The sequence below is a fragment of the Sphaerodactylus townsendi genome, linkage group LG03 (genome assembly GCF_021028975.2).
Source record: "Sphaerodactylus townsendi isolate TG3544 linkage group LG03, MPM_Stown_v2.3, whole genome shotgun sequence".
NCBI lineage: Eukaryota > Metazoa > Chordata > Lepidosauria > Squamata > Sphaerodactylidae > Sphaerodactylus > Sphaerodactylus townsendi.
This window is the reverse complement of record NC_059427.1, coordinates 121,389,071-121,407,744: the sequence shown is the minus strand read 5'-3', so window position 1 is coordinate 121,407,744 and position 18,674 is coordinate 121,389,071. Positions and strand designations below refer to the sequence as shown.

At 41.7% G+C, this 18,674-nt stretch overlaps 1 protein-coding gene across 2 annotated transcripts in view; it reads right to left on the bottom strand.

Annotated features, from left to right (window-relative positions):
* The window catches only part of GGA3 (golgi associated, gamma adaptin ear containing, ARF binding protein 3), a 38,632-nt gene that overhangs the window by 6,720 nt on the left and 13,238 nt on the right, over positions 1 to 18,674 (bottom strand). For both annotated transcript variants that reach the window (XM_048488256.1, XM_048488257.1), the window contains exons 2-13: positions 16,049 to 16,133; positions 14,786 to 14,861; positions 11,700 to 11,798; positions 10,511 to 10,634; positions 9,795 to 9,898; positions 9,141 to 9,221; positions 7,641 to 7,778; positions 6,627 to 6,708; positions 5,243 to 5,359; positions 2,865 to 3,152; positions 1,616 to 1,683; positions 1,062 to 1,369 (exon numbers count right to left, since the gene is read on the bottom strand). In XM_048488256.1, the coding sequence (XP_048344213.1) occupies positions 1,062 to 1,369; positions 1,616 to 1,683; positions 2,865 to 3,152; positions 5,243 to 5,359; positions 6,627 to 6,708; positions 7,641 to 7,778; positions 9,141 to 9,221; positions 9,795 to 9,898; positions 10,511 to 10,634; positions 11,700 to 11,798; positions 14,786 to 14,861; positions 16,049 to 16,133 (1,570 nt within the window). The remainder of the gene's footprint in view (positions 1 to 1,061; positions 1,370 to 1,615; positions 1,684 to 2,864; positions 3,153 to 5,242; positions 5,360 to 6,626; positions 6,709 to 7,640; positions 7,779 to 9,140; positions 9,222 to 9,794; positions 9,899 to 10,510; positions 10,635 to 11,699; positions 11,799 to 14,785; positions 14,862 to 16,048; positions 16,134 to 18,674) is intronic.

Genomic DNA, 18,674 nt, shown 5'->3' with positions numbered 1-18,674 from the left:
GGCACTGAAGAGGCAAAAGTTTGTTGGGAGGGGTTGCAGCAGCAAGGGGGGGGGGATTCAGCTAGGGGCTGGGGGCCGTTTTGTGGTGGTACACCACTGGCCTGTCATTTTGATAAAGCTGCGTATGAAATTATAACTTGTCTAAAGCAGAGCTTCTGTTCTCCCTTGTTATTAGCTGATACCTTGCTACACTTCTTTAGTTATCCACCGAACCATACGCCTTTCTATGGAAGAGACAACCTATTAATTTTGTTGTAAAATGAAGATGTTGGTGGAAATCATTCTAGAAGAGGGTGGCAAAGCAACAGAAGTTACATCAGATTCCTATTTCATCTCCCCAAGTTTCCTCGATAATCCAGCCCAGTTATTCCTCAATGCTGCCTCACTTACCAATTGCAACCCATGCCACTAGGTCAATGGCAGCGGAGAGTGTGATGTAAAGATGCAGGGAGCTAAGTAAGTGCTCAGTTGACCCAATGTGCCACAAATGGGGAGCTGCAGAGCCTTTTCAGCCCTGGCTCTGGTCTGGTGGAAGGCTCTGTCAAATGAGATCTGGCTCCTGCAGGACCTACCGCAATTCCACAGGGCCTCTAAGATACAGCTATTCTGCCAGGCCTACTGTTGAAGGCAGCAGCAGCATTTCGTCCAAGCTGGCCACCCTTTCCTCCTCTTCCCTTTTTCACTTCTTTCTTTTTCTCCTTTTCTTCCCCTCTTTCTTTAATCCATTCCCTTTAGTGAGAGATTTTATGGCGCCTTATAATGTACAGTTGTGTATTATTAATCCCTAATTTATTGTTGTAAGCCAACCTGTGTCTGTCAAGGGAAAGGGCGGCCTAGAAATCAAATGATAAACAAGTGAATAAATAAATAATTGGGGTGTGCCATGCCCAGAAACACCTGCTCTTTTCTAAGAAACACTTTAGTCATATAATCCAGATAGCTGCATGTTCTAATAAAAGTGATCTAATTCCCACTTTTTAAAATTTGTGTGGTGGGGAGTCATAGTAACGATATTACAACAAGTATTTTCAAGAAAAGAACATAAGAAAAGTCCCCTTTACCCTTTGGTCTCATCCAGGAGATGTCCCATTGGATCCATCTTGTGTAGACCATTGCTTCCCACTGCAGAGCTCCGATACCCGGGGGCAACTGGCATGGTGCTAGGCGGGCCCAGCGGTGGTCCAGAAGAAAACATAAAAGGGGCTGCAGATGTAGGGACAGGGATATTGGGAATAGACTGAGGGGCTGTGAACGTGGAAGCCATAGGCGCTGATGTTCCACACGCAGCAGGAAGAAGAGGGTTCACTGCAGAGTTGCAGGCAACAGAAACTGGCTTTGGATTCAAGAAGTCCAAGTCTATTGGTTCGTTCTGCAGCAAAGGAAGTAGAGAAGCAACAGTAATCCCTACAATGCACTGAGAAATATTTCCCTTCCATTACAATAATCTACGATGACATTCCGTCAGGTTGGACATATTCCACCCATCCCACATGGGATGCACCTCAAACCTCAGTCTTGGGCAGATTTAGGCATGCTACTAATTTCCAAACCCACAGACCCCTAAAGTGTATCATTCCGAGTGACAGTTTATTCCCAACGGCATAAAGGTAAGTACCTGGAACATGTTCCAGTGATTGCTCTCAGCTGATTCCTTTGCTGCAGTGGGAGCTGGATCAGTCAAGCCTGAATGCAAGAGGCAATGTTAAGGTATGGGTGGGGGGGAAACTCATGCAAAACATTTTGGAAGGTGAAAACACACTTCTGAGCTGGAGAAGATCCCATGGAAGTACATGGGGTATGCAGGATAAAATGTCAGACAGCGAGACGGAAGATCTGAATCCACACTCAGCTGGAAGACCACCTTAAGTAGCCCAGAGTACGTCATTCCTGCTCAGCCTGTTACCCAGGGGGCCGTGAGGCTGAAGAGCAGGCAATGAATGTATGAGGTCAATTAAGCGACATATACAGTGCAGTCCAAACCAGCATTATACCCTTCTAAACCCACTGACTGCAACAGACTTGAAGAGTGTAACTCTGCTTAAGATTGCACAGGTAGTTAAACTGCTGTAAATTAACACACTTTTCATTATTGTTCTCAGTACTTGACTTTTTTCTTCCGAAAGAAAGGAAGAAAAGTTTATCCCAGATGATAAACATGATGTTTATAGACATGCACCAGTATTGGGCTTCATACAATTACTAAATTTTTCAGATCAGGTTTAAAGTTTTAGGTTGAGCTTGTGCTTTGGGGCTCATCCAAGCCCATGCTGGTCTCCCCTTCACACCCACACACTCTAGAGAGGCTGAGCAAATAGAAGGGAAGGCAGTATGCGCTTCAGGCCACAAGCAAGGGCAAAACCAATCAGGTGAGTGGGAAATTAGATCATTGCCACACTTGCATTGATTGGCTCCCACAAGGAGAAAGGAGGAGCCAGGAAACTGCTAGCAAAATAATTGGTTTGGGATGTCAGCTGCCTCCACGCCCACCTGGTAAATACAGAGATAGTCTGTACCCAAAATTCCTAGACATATGAGATCATACCATTCTGTTTGAAGTCATTACACAATATGAAGAGAGTAGAGTATGCAAAGTGCTGCATGCTAGAGATCCTGCTCCCATACTAAGGAGCAGATACATTTTACTGTAAATTTTACTAGGCCCAGCTAATTCAAACAAGCATTGTCAGTCACAGAAGCAAAAAATAAATTAAAAATCCAGTGTTACCAGTCAATCAGATACAGAGGGGAGTTCACTCACAGCCATAGGAATCATGTCTTGCAAGAAGATGCACAGCTGCCCACAGGGTTCCTTGTATCTGGTAGTGCTACCTGACAGTCGTTCACAGCAAGCACACCCGTCTTACCTAAGCAGAGAAGTTCCTCATCCAGCAAAGAGAGTGAGTTGCCCATGCTGGCCAACTGAGCAGCAGAGGCTTCAGCCTGGCTGGATGAACGACTCCGAGAATGACCAGTCATGTGAGGAGGAGGTGGAAGGATGGGGATTTCTGATGACGAGGCTGGTGCTGGAGTCAGTGTTGGGGCTGGCGTCAGTGTCACTGGAGGCATTGGTGGTGGAGGTGGAGGCGGCGTACTAGAAATATCCAGTCCTGCCAGGTCAATGAGCGTGTTGATGTTATTGGCAGAATCACTTCCTGCAGTGATCAGGAGGGAACAGGTACAATATAAAGTACGGATAACAGTCTCCTCCCTGCGCTTGAAACCAAATTCACCTTTGCCCACATTTCTTGATAGGGACCTCTGGTACAGTGTCCATAGAAATCCAACAACTCTCTTGGGAAACCACTGCACTATGGCAGGGATACTCAGATTTTGCCAAAATGAGACCTCCACATAAATAACCAGAGGCCCCAAATAACAGTGTAAGCCTCCACTGGTTCATGAAAATGTTCATACAGACACACAGGGCCCTAGTTGGTGGCATTTACTCTTCTCTTCATGTCTGCTGCAGGTGGGTGTTTAATTTGGTTTCAATTTACCAGAGCTTAAAAGTGTAGGAAGATAATCATCCAGTGAGCTCCCACAGCAAAATCAAGATTCAAACCTGGGTCTTGCAGTCACTGCTCTGAACCACTAGCTGCTACACCACACCAATTTTCATGGGGCAACTGCTGTTGAACAGTAGCAAGCAGTCAGGACTAATTGAGTCATGCAAGTCAGGTGATTTCAAGTCACTCAGCTATTGCCAGGCCTATGGTTGCCATCCTCCAGGTGGGATTTGGAGATCCCCACAAATTACAACTGAACTCCAGACAACAAAAATCTGTTTTCTGGAAAAATTGCCTCAGAGACTGTAGTATTATAACCTGCTGAGGCTTCTTCCTTCCCCAAACCTGACCTTCTAGAAACTGAAGGCTGGAATGCTGTACTGTAATCACAGTTTTTCTGAGCTCTGTCAGCCCCACCTACCTCACAGGGTGTTTGTTGTGAGGGGGAAGGGAAAGGAGTTTGTAAGCCCCTTTGAGTCTCCTTATAGGAGAGATGATGACAACTACTGTACAGTATATAATAAATGTTCATTTTTTTTGTTCAACAATCATTCTCCTTCATGGAAAAATAAGACATCCCCTGAAAATAAGACGTAGCACATCTTTGGGAGCAAAAATTAATATAAGACACTGTCTTATTTTCGGAGAAACAGGGTAGTTGCCTAGCAACAGCCACTGAGGGAATCTGTTGCTTAAAGCTACAGGTGCTCCTTTTATTATTTTCAGTTTTTAAAAAACCCCAATGTATTTTTTTTAGGTTTCACATTTTTTTGCAAACTTGGGCCCTTTTCAGGTTTAGTAAAATATGTCTAGCCTGTTCACAGCTCCAATCACCAGATTAAATATCCTCAGATTTGATCGATTTTGCTATTAAAATATAAGACAGCAGAGCAGGATGGAGGAAAAGTAAAAGTATTGTGAAGCATCACTAATAAACATTTCACCCACATTCATCATTAAGATTTGGTCAGCTTCAGATATTACATGTTTATGGATACATTTTTTGTGTACCCATACAACTGTAAGGGCAAATACATTTCTGGCTGTACAAATCATACCAGTACATGCTCCCAGGGAGTTGGGACAGGTTGTACTTTTCTGCCACCTGTACACATGGTACAAAAGACACTTTGTAGTAGTATGTAAATCAGATGTATAGCTGAAAGACATGGCCTCTAACCTCATTTGCATCCACAATGGTAATGCACTTGGAAAAAAACAGGATAAGATTATACAACTTAGCCGAGAAAAGAAGCAGTTTAATTAAATTGCTCCAGGGTAGCACTGCCCATGAAAATTCTAGCACCATCTTGGAGGTCCTAGTAACCAGTGAACAGCCTCCAAAATGATATCAGTATCCTAGAGTGGATACTGCTTTGTCCAAGATGGTCTCACCCAACAGAAACTGCACACTGTAGGTGCCAGTGTATCCTGAAAACTTTACAGGGTACAGCAGTTGACACATATACTCCCAATGTGCTTTACTCTGGCTCACAGGTAGACCAATTCTATGTCACCTGCCCTTTCTCAACCTGCATATCCCAGCAGCAAAGACCCTAATTCCTTGTCCCAAGTTTAGTCCTAGAAGGGTAGTGTGGTCTAGGAGCAATTTGGGGCTACTGCAAAGGGGCAGGGAAGCAAACAAGGGAGAGCTGGTGCTTTTAAGAATCCTTAGCCCTGTTTGGAAACAGGTGTTCTAACAAAAAGGAGCCCAGTCCCCAAAGAATACGACTCACCATCTGTCCTAGGAAACACAGAAGCATCCACTTCACCATTGATGACTTGCCCCTCAATAATTCTTTTGTAGGAATTTATTACCCGTGATAGATTGTCACTAGCTTGCAGTATATCTCCTATGAGAGAGAAATAGAGACAAAGAGACAGACTGCGTCACAGATATAAATCACTGCACTCTCAGTAATGTTTTCCAAATCTAGCCACATAATCGACTTGTTCAATGTATTCCTAAAACAAAATAGGTACTAAGACATAACCTGTGTATATTTCAGCTGTATACTTCTCCAGCTCTCACACTCTTCATTTCTCTCACAATTTAGCAAAATACACAAAAATGAGACACACAAAAATTGTGGAGGTATTCTAAGAAACACCACTGACTATTCAACATCGCCTTTTCCTATCTGACTAGATTTTAATCACCAGTTATGTAAAACAATTGTTTGTTTTTTGTACACACACAGAACTGCTGCTTCCTCTCTGGCCCCAGTCAGGTCCCAAACAGATACCTTTAGTATCCTATCAACTGACAATTTACATTAAGCTCGTGATGTGTTCATTCTACTTTGCCTGGTACAACTGCAGTTGTATAAGAAATCTACTCCAATATTATATTGTTAGGCTATTGCAAACTGTTACGTAGGTGCTTATTGTAGGTGCTAAAGTACGTGATATGTTGTATGTGATATGTTATGCAGATGCTTGCAGTAGTTGCTGAATTATATTGTATGCTATGTATTATGCTGTTACGCTATTATGTTGTATGCTATTGAAAAATTTATTATGTGCTATGCAGATTATGTTGTTAGTAATTAACCTGCAATGGGAACATTATTGTTATATTTAGCTGTTGTTGGATTATTGCCAGGGTCTGGTGCAAATATTGTATTATGATGCTTGGCCTTGTTGTATTGCTGTTGTTGTCATTCACCATGTTGAACACCGTCCTGAGCCCTCCGAGGGAGGGCGGTATATAAATTAAATTTCAAATAAAAAAATCAAATAGGAAATTAAGACTCAGTACAAGTGGCACAGCCAATTCAAAGATGGCTAGAATGAACACTAAAATACAAACTGAGAATAATAAGCAGTGAGTAGCTAGTAGGGACATGGTCTTTACCAATCTCTTCTCTGAGCCTTGAAGACTGAAGTGTGGTTAATATTTTGGAAATCATCTGGGTGACTAATGAACGATAGTTCATTTCTGAAAGAGGATGGAGGCCAATGTGACATTTTACATATAACAGTTCACCCTCTAAATTAAATGGATTAAGAGCACATCTGGAAGTACAAGAGAAGTTGCAAATACAGTTTAGTTACAGCTGTAACCTAAGCATAATCAGGAGAACCAGCCCTCCACCCCTGCAAGGTTTTCTGTTTTACCTAAATAGCTGTCATTATCTTCCGTCTCGCTGGCCAGTTTGAATAATGTCCGCCTCTTTGTTTCGCATCTGTCAAAGAGCTCCTGGAAGTAATGGTGAGAGATAGGAGCCAATAAGCCAAACCTGACAACAGGTGCAACTCTGTTCTAATTCATTCCTACTTACCCACTCATAAACATCCATGTTTTTGTTATAATAGAGGTATTACAACCCCATGTGTACTCAAAGAGACTTCAGAAGCTGAGGCTGCAATTAGTCATGATGCTAGAGATTAATGGTCGGATCTCTAGAAATCTTACATTTTATTTGAAAGCAGCCACTGAAGGGACAGAGGGATTTGTATGAGGGCCATAGCCTTTTTTGGAACATTGGTAAGACAGGAGTCATGGAACTGGTTTTTTAAATAGCCTGGAGGATATGGTTGAGACCCTTGAGCATATTATGTTTTCTTGTCTGAGGTACGCATTACCTAGACTTTCCCTACTTGTCCCGGCTCTAGGGGGAAAAATAAGTTGTTCTGAGCATATAAATACTATTTACCTGTTGAATAATAGCAATGGTGGGATAACTGGAAAAACCGCTGAATTTTTGTTAGAAGTGCTCAAGTCAAGGACATAATGGAAGTTTAATCACCTCTTCTTTCCCGGCCTTACACGACTTGTCCTGACTGTCTTGTTTTAAGACCCGTGCAGATTTCCACTTTGTCTTGCATTTTTTTATTTCTTATTGATAAGCCTAATAAAGGTCAGTTGAAGTTGAAATAGCCTGCACCATTTCCCAGACAGAACACTCCTCTCTCTAGCTCCCCCACTCCCTGGCCAGGTTGCTATGTACAGAGCAGATCATCTAGATCAGAGATCTCCTGCTTCACTTCTAGTTGTGCCCTCATTCTGCGTGCAAACCTGGATGTTAAGTTCCTCTTTTTTTAGAAGAGAATAGTTAAATATCTGTACCATCGCCAAAAAGGCAACATAAAAGCACCAAATATTTTGCAAGAAAAAAATTTCTTACCCACCTTCATGAGCTCCTTATCAGCCTCTGAAGAGTCCTCTTTACTATAGTGAATCAACATCTCATTCAGCAGTTTCACATTGTTGTTCACCTCCTCCAAGATGTGCATGCGTTTTGTTACTTTCTGTATTCGTGCCTCGTCCTTCACGTTTTAAAACAAAAGAAATAAATCTCACTTTTCTCTTGCATCAACTGTGGCAAGTTAGCCTGAAGAACCCAGGAAGCCTCAAAGTTCCAGCGACAAAGATGTTATGCTTTTCTATAAGAAAAGCCATTTTTTAATTTTTGGCAGACCTCATTAATATCTGAACAGGCAGATTCGATCTTATGCAGCTCACACTGATTTCAATATGTGCTGGATTACAGTCTTACTTGATCTGCACAGATTAGCCTTGAAACAATTCTGCTTGAAACTTTGGGACAGAAAAGTATGAATTGTTGGTGTTTAATATTTCTCGAGTAAAACAATAAAGCCTCATGTGAACTTTATTCCTGAGCAGCATCCCCATTCTCTCCCTGCAGGTCAACTCTAACTGCCCCAATAAAGTGAAGCTAGGAAGAACGACATGCACCAAGAGATGGGGCTTTTCTCTTTTTAACAGCTGACCAGAAGAGGGGGGGTTTTTTGGCAGGTGTGACTTGTCACACAGAGGTTCTTTGTTTTGGACTACTATAAAAGATGCAAGAGTTCTCTTCATTTTTAAAGCCGGCTGTCTTAAGCAACGCGGGTCAACCAGCAGCGCTCCCACCACCACCACCACCTCAGTGCCTTCTGCACTTTTAAGAAATTATGCCTTCGTGTTTTAAATGCATCTTTCAACCTTTTCACTGTAAAAATGAAAAACAGAAATTTATTTGTTAGCTTAGTTTTAATTCTCTCATCTGCACAACTCTTGACCATAACTTTAGGAAAATTATATACCTTGAGGGTAGCATCCAATGAAAGCAGCTAAAATGAAAGGAAATAAGAACCTCCATGCTCACAGCTGACAGTTACACCTCAAACAGAATGATGTGTGCCTAAGACCATCAATTTCCATTGTAACACACACCTGCCTCTGCTTAGGGTCAGGCTGACCATGGAAGAATGAGCAGGGAAGGCCAAGGTGATAAGCACAGTTGATGCCGAAGGTCAAGAACAAAATCTAGAACTGGAAGGCAGAGACTGCAATGCCACAATCACTTACCTGGGGGTAAGCCCTATGGACTAAAATTGAGCTTTTTTCTGACTAGACTAGACCCACTTAGGTTTTGTCCCAGCGTGAACTACAAATCACTGGTCGGCTTGCCTTAGCTCGCTATCCAGGATCTTATTACAGCTTCAAACTCATTTATAAGAATTTGTTTTTGCTCATGGGGGATATCATCACTGCTTAACGAGGGCAGAGGAATTCACAACTTCCAACATCTTACAGTCCAAAGAGATTCTAAAATGCTTCAGAAAAAAAAGAAGCCCCAAGCAATCACCACCCTTGCTCACGTGCCGGTTAGTGCTCCATCTCACCTCTTTCACCATAGACTTAATAAGCTTGTTTGCTTCTTGTAAGTCATCCGGATTTTTACTTTTTAACAGTTTTGCTAAAAGCTGTAAAAAAGAAAAAGTCAGAAAAAGTGTTAGCTCAAATTTCTCTGGTTTTCAAGAGCTTTACTTGAGGACTCAGTACCATGAACAACTGTTGTGATCTGGCAAACTGTTGTAAACATCAATGTCTGAATTTGCCTCTGGAAGCTTTCCTTGTGCAACAATTATTTCTGTGAACTTGGCTTTTATCTGCTCTTATTTTTAATTGAGGGGTTTATGAATGTCCATGAGACACCTTGAAAGCCTGGCTCTGCAGACAGACAAGACAGGCCTTCCTTAAGACAGGCCTTCCTTAAGTAAATGAAGTCTAGATTTGTCCTTGAAGCAGTGAATTCTAGATTTTTGGCAGCCTCAGTGTACAATCTAACGGAATTCACAGTTGTTGCTTCTGATTATCATGGATTCCAAAGAAAATGAGAACTGCTTGAGATTAGGAACTGTATTTCTTAACTGTAGTAAACTGTGGGTATGACCAACAAACAGGGGCAGGGTTGGGGGGGGGGGTAAGTTGACCTCTTGACAAGCATCATAAGATTATTTGATGGTTGCTTATGAGAGTTCTCCTTTTCACTTTACCTTGGATTTCTCATCATCATCAAATACAGGATTTTTGGGGCGAGGTGGAGGAGAGGGGATGAGCGTTCTCTCCACGGGAATTACAGGGTCTGACAGGACAATGCCTGAAAGAAAAAGGAGACAATGATTTCTGTTAGTGGCACAACACTTTTTTTGCTCCACACAAGCTGCCTGTGCAAAAGAAGACAGCTGTAGTATGTCAAGGCATCTACTACTTGCTGATGATGTTCCAGCAGGACTTTGGCAAAGATTATGTTGTGCTACTGCATTAGCAATAAAGACCCAGCCAGTGCTCTAAATCTTGATTCAGAATGGTGGGGTTCATCAACAGACAAAGCTCACTATAGAAGTTGCCAGCCTTTGTCCCTATAAACCTGCCTTGTAAGACCTTTTTTGCCCTTGAGCCTGGGAATTTGCCATCATTCTGCTACTTGCTGATATTTTCTGGTATTGTCAAACCTGATCTTAATATCACAAGCATTTGCCTGAGCAGCAAAGAGGAACTTAACATCCAGAGTGGGCAGCTAGTGGGATAATAACAGTGCAGCCAGACTTTCATTGTGATGATACATAACACTCCACAGTAAAGCTGCAAGGGTGTGAACATCTATGTATCAAGTCTTATTCAGTTGAGCAAGTCTACCTTAGACAAACTGCAGTGACTACTTATCAAAGCCATTACATTATGACATTCCATTTAACAAGTTGCTCTCAACCTTGTCTCTTCAACATGTAGTAAGCGTCTTTGATTTTCGACTCCTCCGGCAGGGCTACCGTCCAACTATACAGCAGCTCAATTATTTTGGTTTTGACCTTCTCTGACACTCTATCACCAAGGTACTGCCAAAGGAAAAAAAAATAGAAATTATGTGGATTTCTTTCCTTTGAGATACAAGAATCTACTCTGAACCACTGCAAGTATGAGCCGATGCTGTAAATGTTTTCCGTGCTGATCTGAGGCAGGCTCTTACAGTGTTTCCCTGAAAATAAGACCTACCCTGAAAATAAGCCCTATCATGATTTTTCGGGATTTTTGTAGGAGGCTTGAAATATAAGCCCTACTCCAAAAATAAGCCCTGCCGGAAGTTATAGATCAGGATGGTGTGATCAAGCAGGGGAAGCAATGGGGCCGCCAAGAGCCTCCCTCAATGAATTGTGAAGGTACCGTATTTCCCTGAATATGCGGTATACAAATCAAATAATACAATACAATACAACCCTTGAAAATAAGCCCTAATGCATCTTTTGGCGCAAAAATTAATATAAGACCCTGTCTTAATTTTGGGGAAACACGGTAACAGTCACACACAGGTACTCAGGTGCTCCTCAAGATGTTAAAGGGGCTAGCTGCCAGATTAAAGTCATTTTCCAATAATGACTTAACAAAGACATTTCTAATTTCAATAGTTAGATCAATTTTAATGGCTAGATCAGGAGCATTATTTAATGCAGGCAATGTTTTATTATAGATGGAACAGAGTAAATTAAGAGACAGCATGCATGATTTTCAAATGCCCTTTTTTCATAGGTCACAAAAGTTTCATTATAAGCCTTTATTCTACATTATCCAAACAACATGTAGAAATGAGAACGGTTAAACAAACTGACCAATATCAAGCTCTGATTATCACATTTTGGGATAGAAACAGTATTTCAAAATGTTACATAAGCAGCAGGAACCTAATTCCTGATAATACTTAGAAATGAAAAAAATGCAGAATGTTCAGCTACCCATACGCTAGCTCACTGGATAATCCATTCACTATGAGAACCTTTATTATCTACACCTCAGTGATCGTAAATGCTTTTTTTGTCTTGTCTTTCTACCAAGCCCTATCCCAGAAAGATTGTAAGTGTGTTTTAAGGACTAGGGCAGACTAGACATAGGTCAAACTTCATACTAACCTTCGGAGACACAACTTTAATCAATTCATTTAAAAATCGAAACTTCCCTACTTCGTTATGAAATCTTCGCCCACAGTTCTTCATACAAGCTTCCAGCACCTGCAGGGAAGCAAAAATCAAAATATGATGAATCAAAGAATAAGGATGGAACTGTTTGGATGAGGATTTCCACCCTATTTGGTGTGAGCACAGGTTGTTAATGAGCATTTCAACTATTACTATTATTATTTATTCAATTTAGTAGACCGCCCTACCCCCGAAGGGCTATGACGTGTACCATTTCAAGTTCATTTACGATGGAACTCCCTGGAGACCAAGTTTAATCCCCTGCCCACCTTCCTTTGTTTTTTCCCAAAACTTTTGTGAGCATGTGCCATCAAGTCAAGGTTTTCAAAGCAAGAGAAGTTCTGAGGGTGGTTTGCCACTGCCTGCCACTCCAAGTCATAATCCTGCTGTTCCTTGGAGATTGCCCATCTAAATACTAACCAGGGTTTTTGAAATCTGGTGAGATCAGGCTAGCCTGGGACTATCCAGGTCCAGTTTTATCTGTGTATTCATCCCAGCTTCACTACCTGAGCAATATATTACTTTCAGCACTATACCATGTTTATGTAAAAGTCCTATGCAGACCACATTATGTGGGAAGGAGAAGCCAGGATGTTTCTGTGTGGCTGATCCCATAGTTGGACATCTCATTTTCAAAGGGGCTATGCATTTAGATTTCAATATACATAGATGTTAAAAGTGTGACTGGTACCTTTCAAAGGTGATGCTAATGGAGGATATATCATAGACAATGACAGTGCCACTTCAGCTAACCCTGGTTAGTACTGTGCAGAGGGCAATGGCAAACCACTTCCGATCATTTCATACCTTAAAATCCAATGATGAAACAATCCAAAACACACTCTCTCTCTTTCATATGTGCTGGAAGAGAAGACTTCCAGGACAATGGCACTCAACTAGTTGCTGGCGAAGAGCCAAGGACAAATCTGAATAGCGCTATTCTTAATGAGGCAACTGTATTAAAAACTGAAGTATATTCAGTTGTTGATGTGAGTGGATACAAAAGGAAAAGTCCAAAGCTTTTTGACACATATAGCAGGAATAGGGAAAGTGCAAAGTATAAATCAAGGTACAATTTAAATCAAAGAATGAGAAATTGAGCTTTTAAACTCCAAAATCCTGGGACTGAGAGAAATACAGTGGACATTTTCAGCCAGTAAATTACAAACAGTTTTAGTTAGAAAATGACACATACAGAAGAAACAGAATTGCTTTGATAGCAAAACAAGATGTAACACAAGAAATAAGGGGCTTTAATACATAATCTGATACAATAACGCCGGACTTAATGGAAAGGCCATCAACATGAAAAGACATCATTAAAATACACTCCAGGTACAGATATTCATATATAATGAACATAAGTTATCTGGATGTGCTTGTAAGCTCCCGAATATATTGGCAAGGACTGGAATGACAAGCCAAGAAAGAGAGAGGGGAGGACATGGGGAGAGGAGAAGGGGTCCAGTGAGGATAAAGAGGCAGCAATGAGTTATCATGGAAAATTAACATTAATTGCTCAAGTCCCAGGCACTGCTCCTCTAAACATTGTCCAAAGCCTTGAGGAGACACCACAGGCACGTCCGCAAACTTCCCTTCACAACTAGGAAGGCTGGACACTTATTTTCAAACAAAAGGTCAGATTAATCTTGCATATCTTACTCTCATTTACTCAGAAGCAAATCCACTATGTTCAGTGAAGTCTAAACTCAAGAAAGTGTATTTCATTGCAGCATTAGGAAGCTAGATTCAAGACCGTGCAACATATGAATGTACAAATGGAGAAGGACAGTCAGCATGTATACTGGGAATTTTAAAAACCAATGTAGAGTTTGGATTTATACCCCATCTTTCTCTTCTGTAAGGAGTCTAAAGCTGGCTTACAAACTCCTTTCCCTTCCTCTCCCCACAACAGACACCTTGTGAGGTAGGTGGGGCTGACAGAGTTCAGAAGAACTTCATTAGCCCAAGGTCACCCAGCAGGAATGTAGGAGTGCTGAAATACATCTGGTTCACCAGATAAGCCTCTGCCACTCAGATGGAGGAGTGGGGAATCAAACCCAGTTCTCCAGATTAGAATCCACCTGCTCTTATCCACTACACCATGCTGAATGTTATGATGAACAGATGCAATATGCCTTGATTAACACTTAGGGAAGTCCTGATCTCAGAGAAAACATACTTTCTTTGGGAAAAAAGAACCATAAACTTCTCAGATTGTAGACTGAGAGGAGATAAGATTCCTTTATAGATACAAACAGGCAGGATAAAGTGACCACTTGCCCACCTATCAGGAAGAGGCAAGATAGATGACCTTTAAGACAGGTAGGTCTGAAAGGTTTTGAGACGTGTACCTTGAAGTAACTGGAAGAAAGATACAGCTAGGCCAGAAAGTGTTTAAAAGATGTGAGCACTGTCAGAGGCAAAAGCTAACGTCCAGGAAACAGGACAGCAATGGAGTGAAGTACATCTTGACCAGTCTCTATGTCAAACTTCTAACACACTTGCATCCATTCCAGGGAAGGAAATGACAATGGAAAACCCGTGACTGTACAACTATCTTAGCCTCACATGTTTTCTTTAACGGCCTTACGGTTCGTTGTGAATAACAATCTTGTAATGAAAATCGTTTCTGGATCACGCCTGTTTTCCGGTAGTGATAAGCCTTGCTCTAGTGAATGGAGATTCTCTTTTGGTAAATAAAAATCTTTTCCTGGTAAAGATCTCAGACTGTGGCCAAAGACTCTCATCCAGGGCACCTCATAGCTTATCCTCAAAACAGACAAGGAACTCCTGATTGGGCTGCAGACATTTGGCTGGCCAGGGAGCAGGGTGTGTGTGAAGCACCACCCAAATCCACACGCACCTAGTGCCTATCTGAGCCTCAAGCTACAGGTAAAGAAATAAAGGATGTGGGTGGCTAGTGAAGAAGAAAAGAGAAGAGAGAAGGGGGAAGGCCCTCTGATTCTTGGGCAAAGACAGCTGGAAGGAAGGGGGGACTTTTTATAAGGTGTACTTACAGTCAAAGCTTGGATTGCTTCCCATTCCTGTGGTGACTGGATTTTATGAGCCAGCAACCTCACAGCTATCTGTGGACTGGAACAAATAAGTAGAAAATTATCATTTTTCACCTGCTTTTGGAGATGTCACTACATATGTTACAAACAGATCTTAAGGTTTGCTCTGCAAATATAAAGGCCAAAAATATTCTGAAAGTAAAAGGCAAGAAAGAATGCTGAAACTGTCAAGAGTCTGCACCCAGGACGATGATTCCCACTGTTCCATGCTCCTCTCTCCTCAGCAGCCATTTCTGACTGTAGAAAGGTTTATTATAGGGGTCCCAAGACCTTAACTGAATAAAAGCCATGCAAGATGAAGACTGCAGTGGGAAAGGGGGAAGGGAGCAAAACTGTCCTCTGTTTTCTCTTTTGTCTGCTAACCTCTGTTGATGCAAGAGGTGAACCAGTTGTGCGCCCTTTGTCTTTCCCACTGCAGTCCCCCTATGTGCCTATTGCTCCATGTGGATCCTACGACATCAGGAATAAACCTTCCAGGGCTTAGAAATAGTTGCTGGGGGAAGGGCAAGCTGCTGACAGATCACAGGATCCAACCCAAGATTTTACTTTGGTCCCTCTTGTGAACCAAAATGATCTGTGAGTGTTGATTGCCAATTCCCTCTTTAAGGCTTTATGAAATTTTGTTATGAGATTTGTAAAATGTAGCAGAAACACACACACACACACCCAGCATTCTGTAGCTTTAAAATCCTTTTCTGATATCAAATGTTTTGTCCTTACATGGTTGGGTATGTCAAGTCAGGAACGCCTTTATTTGATTGGTGGTATACCCCAAAATTGAACATGTAGTCATGATAGACTGTGATTTTCTTCCCTTCATTTTCTTGGTAGGCTAAATATTTCTAAGCTTCTAAATATTTCTAAGTTTCACAGAAATAAGCAAACACTTTTAGAGGCATTAAAAAACTCCATGGATGCCAGTGGTTGTGATTACTGTGACGGAATGAGACTTCGCCACAACCTTAGGTTGTTTTGTCACAGCCTCTGAAAAGGGCCAGCCTCTTTTACAGTCAGAACTTCTTTGCTGCTTTTTCATGTTTAGATGAATGAAAATGATCAGTGCCTATCAAAATTCCTAGCAAACTACGGCAAATAACTACCCCACTTCTAACTTGCTCATGAATCATACTAAGTAAAGCACTGGGAATGCCAGCTTTCAGCTTCTACCATAAAATCTTGAATGGTTGAGTGGTTTTGTACACATACCCTTCAAGTTCTTTGTTGATCTGATCACAGAAGCCAATAATGTATTCCCAGTCTTCTTGTCTATTCAGAGGGTTGGTGGCTTTATCTGATGAAATGAAACAACAAGTATGTTAGGTCAAGATACAAACAAAAGGACCTTGTTTTCTTGGACAGGATAGTGGCTTAGAGCTAAAATACTCAGCCCCTTTTTGCTTTCAAAAGACTTTATGGAGTGTGTGTTATGGAAGGAAGGGGGGACATGATGTCTTTTCTTGTTGGGAAACTCAGAGAAAGAGCTCCCTGGAAAATACTCTGTTAACCAGCAGCACCACTCAGAAACTTCCTGAGAACATCAAGACTGACCCACAAAGAAGGTAACTGTCTAGTGCAGGACTACAGCAATAATGAAGTGACAAGATAGAAACCCTAGAAAAATACCTTATAAGCAACTATGTAGCATTCATGCAGTCAAGCACTTAGAGAAGAGATTCAGAGAAAGATCACAGAGGAGTAAATGGTACTAAGCAAAACAAAAAATCAAGTCTTTATAAAAGAGAGGAAAAAAGGAAAAGTGGCGGAAAGGGCAAACCAAAATACAAGGAAGGCACACAAGATACACAGCACAGAGATTTTCAAATAAAAAGCAATCCTGTGGACCTAGTTTCTGCTGAAGACTGAAAGGTGAAGACAAAGGAAAAGCCCACAGATATGTATGGTCAATGGAATGCGATCTAAACCAGCCTCCTTTCAAAGTCCAATCTTTGATATCAGATGCAACTGTTACAATCAGAGATGTATTAAATATAGTTCTACCCTCATCAAGCATCTGGAAATGGCACAGGACTTCCATGACAAGTAGGTGGTCTGGGCCAAACCAGGTTGTCTTTTCTCCAAGAAGGATTAACTCTGTTGGGATGGTACCGTGTGGAATGGAAACAAATTGGCATCTGAATGTAATCCCCCAGGTGTCCAAGTTCCCAGACACTTTAGGTGTTAGGTGTTTAGTGCTGGAGTCTCCTTCTTTGGAGGTTTTTAAACAGAGGCTGAATGAGCATATGTCAAGAGCGCTTTGATTGTGTGATTCTGCATTGAGGGGGTTGGACTTGATGGCCCTTGGGATCTCTTCCAACTCTATGAGTCTATGATTCTACTCTTGTGCCCTAGTAAGGTTCCAGGATTTCTGTCACAATGGGAACCCCAAGCCCCATGCTCAGAAAGAGCCAGGATATAAAGCCAATTCCTTGGCTTCAACATACCTCAGATCAGTCTCAAATGCTACATGCCATGAAACTGTTTCTAAATCAACTGAGTGCAACGAACATATTATAAAAATGACCTCCAGAAAGTGAAACAAGCATTCATTCATCACCTCCCATTTGCCATTTTGTTCCACGTCTGCCAATTTCTCCAGTAATGAGTTGCAGATACATTGCCAGTTTTATTCACGGAACATTTCTCATAGACTAGTCAAAGTACGGAAGACTTGAAAATGCTCAACAATCTTCAACAGTTCATAATATTCTAAAGATCAAGACAGCCCTTTGCAGCCACTTAATAATCAAGGGAGCAAACCATCCAAAATTAAGAACTTTTGTCCCTTTTATTTGAATGGAACGAAAGGGCAAAGTTTTGGCTGATTCAACTCCAGTGGTTATCCTGCTTCCAGTGCATCTGTACTTTCACGTATTTGATAACAAAGGCACTTGCCTATAAATATTCATGCCATGACAAAGGTTGATTCCGCATGGTGGAAATATAACGGGTTGACGAAGGGAATATTCCAGTTTGGGGAAGAACTTTGCATGGGTCCCTTTCCCAAAAGGGGATTGAATCGTTATATTTTCCTCAACCCAGTTTTTTTTAAAACACCATAATCACAATCTTTTTGAAAAATCCCAGGTTGAACCTGCTTCCAAAGGAACAGTACAGGCACCCAACCGCTTTATTTTTCTGGCCCCCCACACAGTCTCCTGTGTTACGTCATATCAGTTCTGTTTCTGCTGCGCTGTCAACCAGTGTGATGGCCCGCCATTTCAGAAACATCCCCAAGCATGTTTTCTCCTCTCGGCAGTGACTGCGAGTGCCATTTCACCCAAATGTGAACAGCAACAGATTCACAACAAATGGGGCCACTGGAAGTCCCATTTCCATTTTTAAAATTACTTTTTGGGCGTTCAGAACATACAGCTAGGTAGATGCACATCTTTGAATGTGGATGGGACATATCGCTTTGCTCCCTTTTTGGACAGATTTTATTATTTTGTATATCACAATGTTGGGGGGAAGGTTGCATGCTTTATGTTTACATGCGTTGTGGTTTCAAAGCCCTAACCTTTTTTTCCCATAAGCTGTAGAAATGTGAGGGGGAGGTCCTGCTTGGGCTGCCAGGGTTGCTGTAGATTCTTCACCAATCAGAAGCGGTCCCTTAGCAGAGGATGGGAGTGGGTGGAAGGGGGACTGTGGTGATGGAACAGCCAATCAGAACGCAGGAAAAACAGGATATTTGTGCCTGTGCATTTGCATTGTAAAAGAAAAGTGGGTTTGTGCAAAGGGGCAGAAAGAAAACGTATTGTTTTCTTCACAGAAAACAGGCACCCATGCAAAGGACAAAAACGGTAGACCTGGATTAAAAAAGAATGGATATAAC